Here is a 6,639-nt window from a genome sequence, read left to right as displayed (position 1 = left end):
GCAGCTTTCATATTCTGTGCTTGACAGAATTATTCTGTTAGTCCCTAAGCATGCTATCAAAATAAAAATAGTCAATACCTATGTTTTTTGCCTTCAGGGGAGAAGGAATCAAGCCCTTAATAATGTTGAAAAAGTAATTCATGCTACATGTTTAAGATTCACAGTAAATTTAGAGAGCACACTGTAATGCCACCAGTGCTACGTGTTCCATTTCACTGATGAGCCAGTGTTCTTCCCTTTTTGTCTGCAAGGCCACAAGAAGCAGTTTTGGTGAGCTAAAAATAGGAACGATGAGTTCAAAGCAGCTTAAATCTTAAAAGTTTCAGAATTCAGCTGGCTGTCCCATATGTTGTGTCATCTAGCAATGACTGTCCATTTCATTTCTCTCTACTGAAGCCCCTTCGACTGTTTCCTAAGCTGCTGAGATCCCTTCTTCCTGTGAGGGAGCTAGCAGCTCCTGCCTGCAGAAGAGCACCCGGGCACCCAGCTGTCCTCACTGCCATCACTTGCCAGCCCCTGCAAACCAGCAAGGTTTTGCACTCTGCTCAGCAGGACAGCTCTTGCTGCTGTAACCCAACCTGTGCTTTATCAATGCGTGGCCACCCGCTGTGGGCTGTATGGAGCCGCTGGCTGTTGCTGCCCATCAGCCAACAAGAGCCAGCCCTGGCAGCTATACTCTGTCCCTGTAAGACTGTAATTCACATGGATGAGTTTGTTTACTTCTCTCTATAGGTTCAAGGTGCAAGTTTCCGGGGTTGGAAGGAAGTGACATCTATGTTCAATAAAGATGACGAACAGCAGTTGCTAGCAGGATGCAAGTCTCCAAAATCCAAAGGGTGAGTAAAACTAATTGGTCGGTCTGCTATCAAAAATACACAAACTGGAACAGAAAACAGCTGTGCAAAGTAGTGAAGGTAAACACTGAGAAGCAGCAGTGTTCAACTCCTGGAAGTTAAATCACAGAGGAAGGTTTATGTGCATTCAAAACTATGCATATGTTAAGCTTACAATGAATAAGGGATTCTGTGTTAGGAAAGGACAGATACTGAGATAACCTTTTGAGATCTGTCAGGAAGAAAAGGGAATTTAGCTGCATAATAATTTTTTACTGTAGAAAAGGAGTAAAGGTTTCTGAATAAAAGGGTCATTCCCCCCCTCCCCCTTTCCTCTTGAAATAAATTATGATTGAGTTTACAAATTCCTTTTTTTATATGCTTTACTTTCTCCTTTGAAGTCTTGTCTACACCTTAAAAGGTTAAGTGGAGTAGCTGAACCAGGATCTGCAAATCTTCCCTGTCAGAGCTGAGGTGTTTACTTGGAACTGTTCTGCTGATGGTAGGGTTAGAGCTGTTCTCTGAACAGAACAGGCTTCTGCCCAGGACAAACCGTTTTACGGTTACAAGTGTATGTACCCTTTACCTACTTGTGCTACCTAACTACGCTGGTTACAAACAGGAAAGAAATGTGCCACCCATCAGTCCAGCTGTTCCAGCCAGATATTAGGTGTGTTAAGACTGTTTTGTTTCCAGTTTACTTTGAAATATACATATTTCAGTATGAAAATGTATATATGTGCATGTAGAGGTGCATGTTTGTGTGTGTATGTATGTGTGTGTATATATATATATATATATACACAATTTAGAATACATGTATTTCCATTTCCATTTGAGCCTATTCAATAAAACTGCCTCAAAATTCCCAGCTACTGTCCCTGCACAATTTTATGGGTGTTATTAAGGTGCTAGGTTGCTTCAAGCAATTGATGCTGAATGTAAGAATCAAATAGCCCAGTGAAGAGAACATAGGTATGAAAACCAAGTTACTGCAAACGTGGAAAGTTATTCTAGCATTACTGTGGAAACTGCCTGTATTTTATATTTGGGGGTATTCTCCTATAATGGCATGCCATGATTTTTACTTTACTTTTAACAAAAAATGCTGCTTTTCAAGTGCACTAACAAAATATGAGAAAAGAGTCTGTGACTGGCTTTAGTGAGGTGAAAATTCTGAAAAATCTAATCATGAATTCAAAATTCAGTTAAGGAAAAGTAGTTTTAAAGGTACTGTTTCAGTTCCTTCTATTGAAATATGATAGTGTCAAGCTTTCGTGAATTAAAAAAAAGCTCTTTTAATAGAAATACTAAATAAAAATTCAGTGATGGTTTTATTGGTGGCTAAGGAACTTGTATGCTAATAGCAGATAATGCTTTCAATTTGCTGTTTAGCTCATTGAACCCCGAAGGTTGTGTGTTTCACCACTGGTATTCAGCCTTTCCTTGTGGTTCGTTATTTGATTACATGCATAAACCTACATATAAACTTATGCGTAAACAGTTGTCATTCTGTATTTTAAATGCTCCACACTGCAAATGTGATAAAATTCAGATTACATTTCTTATCCCATTAAGAACCTTCAGTAATGTGAGTAGCCTTTCAAATGTCTTTTTGAGAGAGAAAATACAACAAAGGTTAGAGGTATGGGGTGTTTTGTTTTGTTTTGTTGTTTTGTTTGTTTGTTTTGGGAGTTCTTACCAGGCATCCAGAGCATCTCTTTTCAAAATATTGTGCAGATCTTTGTGAAAAAATTGCTGGTATCTTTAAAGTCCTAATACTGTGTATATCAACTGTTTCAGGGGGTAAGATTCAACAGGCAAGGTGATGACAGGTATATTGAACTGCAGAACATAGTGACTGGTAAAGCTGGTGGTAGACAAAACTTTGCTATTGTAAAAGGACTTACACTCCTTCCCCCAGTGAATTACACAGAGCTGCCTTTGGAAACGGATGCAGTATTTCAGCGTGCATTAGAACAATTTAGGACTTCAACCAAAAAAACCTGAAACACAAACCCAGAGCTAGGATAGTAGAAGGAATATGACAAATGGCCATAGTCAGTCCACTTCCCATGTCACTGCAAGATTCTGCTGCATTTAGGCTTGCGTGTCCATGTAGGTGTTTTTTCTGAAGTTGACAGTAAGGGATGTGCTGTTGTAAGCTGACAACTGATTAGCAGTCCTTATTATAAAAAGTAATGAATTAATTGAATGTTTATTAACAACTATTGCAAGCGTTGTTAAATGAAGAAATGAATCACCTCATCATTGTTATTTTCTAGAACAAACCTAAAGTTAAAGGAAGAGATGAAGTCTGAAAAGAAGCCAGGTTTTTGGGACAGTTTGGTGATAAAGCAGAATGTCCAATCTAGGAAACCGGATGAGATTGAGGGATGGGAACCACCGCAGATCACTGCTGCTGACTCTGCCAGTGACGCAGCAGCTGCGCTAAGTGACTATTCAGCCTGGTCGGGCTGGGAAGATGAAACCAAAGGCTCCACAAAATACACAAACCTGGCCAGCTCAGGAAACAGCTCCAGGTGGAGTATCAAATCGGCTGGAAAGCTGGTCAGTATTCGGCGTCAAAGCAAAGGTAACCTTACTGACAACTGGGAAGAACTAGAATGATGCTGGTAATGTGAAATATTTTAGAGCTGAGAAGAGAAATGTTCCATGATTTACTCGTTTGTTTAAACCAAAATCAAATCTGCTCAATATTGCACCTTTATACAGTACTTAGTTTTATTCAGATTATTACAAACTTTTGCTCACCTGATAGTAAATTTTCTTATGACATTGTTAAATAGCTATGTTTTCCACACTGAAAAAAATAAGTAGAGAATCTATTTTGTGCCTATATTTCACATTCAGACTCTGCAGTATGTTGGATTGTTGGTTTTACCAAAAAAATGTAATTCCTTAGTGAATGTATACACTGGTTGTAAATTTGACTGCCTTATGTAGAACTTCCACTCGCTTGAGGTCCTGGCTTTTTCTGGTATTTGAGGGTCACTCAAAATTTTAGTTTTGATGCTGTCCCTTTTTAACTAAGAATACTGATCTGTTGCTTGCAGGGAGAATGCTTATCCTTAGTAGACTGTTTTCCAAATCTTCAGCCTCAGCATATGCTTCAGCTTGTGCACACAAGATGCTCATCTGTCACAACATGCTATACTGTGTAGGAAACGGAAAAGTACTATTCCAGCATAATTCCATCCATCACAGGAACTTCACCAAAAGTCAGGTCAAATGGGTCTTCCAGAGTTGTTTGGGGTTTTTTGGTCAGTTGTTTGGTTTTTTTTATAATGAACATTGTTTGACAAAGCTAAGCTTCTCAGTGTTTAAGATGCAAGTTATGCCAAAAATAAAAATTACTGAGAATTTGTAAAGCAGCAGTGAGTAGAGTATAAGATGATCTCAATATTCAGTATCCGTAGTCCTGAACCCAGGGACAAGTTGCTTCTTATGGAAAGCCAGATGTTTTCACTTTTACTGAAGCTGATCCTTATTCTACAAACAACTCTTTTGTTTTGTACTGTTTTACCTCACCCCACCATCCCATAAGCAGTGATTGAATTATACTCTGGCATTTTCAGGATAACTGAGTAACTGAGCCATTGCAAGTATGTGTGCACACACAGCTTCTGAGGCATTTTTGTTATAAAGCTGTCTTATTAGCTACTGATACTTTAATTTTTAGTAAAAGAAGGTGAAGTGTTGAACTTGAGGTTTGAAATGTATATAAGAATACTAAAAGTGCCTCTTTCTAGCATATTCTCTCTCATTAGCAGTGTGGCTGATGTCAGATCCAAAGTTGGTTTCCAGTTTGTTTATATGACCTATATAAATACTACTTTAACATTCATGGAAAAAAAATCAAACCCAAAGTTTCATAACACATGAACAGTAGGCCTTTTCTCTCCTGATTGTTAAACTGGTATAACAGAACGGAGAACTTGTTGACTGGCTGGCAATATGGCCAGTGCACCCGAAAGAGCGAGGTAGTGTTTCAGAGAAAGTCGGTGTTTTTACAAGAAAGCATTAACCTTTATATAATGGATATCTTGTAAACATATTTTTGCAAGAAGCTTATGCTGATGAAAAGGGATGCATGCAATTTTCTTCTAAGTTCGTACCTTGTTTCTGTCCCTGCCACATTGTTCCTTTCTTAGCTCTCTCTTTCTCCTCTCTCTCCCAATTCATGCATAATTTTCTGGTTTATTGTGTAGCTGGTTTTTTGGAGATTCCTGTTGAGATGTGCCTGGAGGGAAACAAACAAAATGTTTCTGTTTTTGTTCCGCTGTTAATAGGATGTTAAAAGTCATTGTTCTCAAGTTTATAGAAAAGAACAGAAGTGTTTTGTGCTACAAAACAGGATCTTGTAAATGACAAATGTACTTGAAAATTGGCATAACATATTTTAAAAAAATCCTAATAGAGGAGAAAGGGTTAGCATTTATATCGCATCTTTTGGTCTGTGAGTAAACTCTGTATTTGCCTTTGGCAAGTACGTATGCTGAGGTTAATAATAGGAAAGAATTAGTATTCTTGGGTAAAGTATGCTGCATTTTTCTAGTTTATGGAATACCCTCTAAGGCATGAGCTAGGATTTAGTTTGGTTGTTGGTGCTGAACGGCAAAAGATCTGCTAGCAGCCCTTAGTATTTTGCTCTCAAAGATGGGCTGAGAACTTTTCATTTCCCTCCTGAAGAAACTCTTTATACTGTGACCAGTAAAGGTTTTGCCTTGCACATGATACTGTCAAGTGCCTGTTTCTCACCTTGATGATGTGTTTGATGCACAGCTTATCTGCAACATTTAATTTGTTTTTAAATGTATGATAACGAATACGTTCACAAAGCTGGCGTCTGTTATAAAACAAAATTATGTCCAAGTGGGAAATTGAGATGTGTAAGCTTAAGGTTTAACTCCTAGTGACGAAAGTTTTGGTGTGCTTTTTAAGTGGTATTTCCTCAGAAATAACCGTTCTAAGGATGAACATTATTAATTTTAATATAATTTATTGTTATGCTTTAATAATGTATTTGTCTTTTGAGAACGCACTGGTGTGAGCTTTTCTTCTCTTTTGTTTATAAACTTGTCTGAGTTTTCAGAATTGGGTCCTCTTTTCTTTTACCTTCTTTAGATGCTTAACTACATTATACATTTATGGGCTTAAGCTATACACAGCTCCGTATGTGGAATAAGTGTAGAATATGTCCCCTAATATTTGTTCTGAAATTGCATTTCAGTCTATGTGAAATGGTTTAGAAGAAGGTAGCATTAAGATTGTATGATGAGATTGCACAAAATAAAATATAGTTTATACTGCTTTCTTGTAGCCAATCTGCATGATTGTTGGCGTGGTTATAACGGGAATTACAAGCTTTGTGTGGCTGTAACTAGTCACTTAACTCTAAGCAAAGTTCTTTCTGAGTATTTTTATTTATTAGCATCATTTGCAAAAAGAAAAATAGTATTTTCCATATGAATAAAGATTTAGTTTGAACTGAAATGCCTTATTCTTTGGTATTTTTTTGTCCCATTCTATTTGACAGTGGTCTGGATTCACTGGGATACAATCATAGAATCAATTTTCTATTCAGGAAAGCTGCATTTCTGCAAAGACTACAGTACTCGATTTCATGGGAACAGAGTTGATAAGACACTTTGTTGTAGTTTTGGCCAGCACTGGTATGTGGTGATCAAGGTCTCCAGCAGTTTTGAGTTAAACAGGTGTGGAAGCTTAGGGGAGCAAAAGCCAGGGCAGTTGACCCCAAACTGGCCAATGAAAATAGGCTATA

At 37.8% G+C, this 6,639-nt stretch overlaps 1 protein-coding gene across 1 annotated transcript; it reads left to right on the top strand.

Moving 5' to 3' along the window:
- The first annotated feature begins 734 nt into the window (after positions 1-734).
- Positions 735-3,563, top strand: TDRP (testis development related protein). The gene is made up of 2 exons (XM_010192267.1): positions 735-836; positions 3,119-3,563. Exons 1-2 carry the CDS (start codon positions 775-777, stop codon positions 3,462-3,464), a joined length of 408 nt encoding a protein of 135 aa, XP_010190569.1. The 5' UTR covers positions 735-774; the 3' UTR covers positions 3,465-3,563.
- The last annotated feature ends 3,076 nt before the right edge of the window (positions 3,564-6,639 follow it).

The sequence above is a fragment of the Mesitornis unicolor genome, unplaced genomic scaffold (assembly GCF_000695765.1).
Source record: "Mesitornis unicolor isolate BGI_N332 unplaced genomic scaffold, ASM69576v1 scaffold48810, whole genome shotgun sequence".
Lineage (NCBI taxonomy): Eukaryota > Metazoa > Chordata > Aves > Mesitornithiformes > Mesitornithidae > Mesitornis > Mesitornis unicolor.
This window is presented reverse-complemented; position numbering and strand designations above follow the sequence as displayed.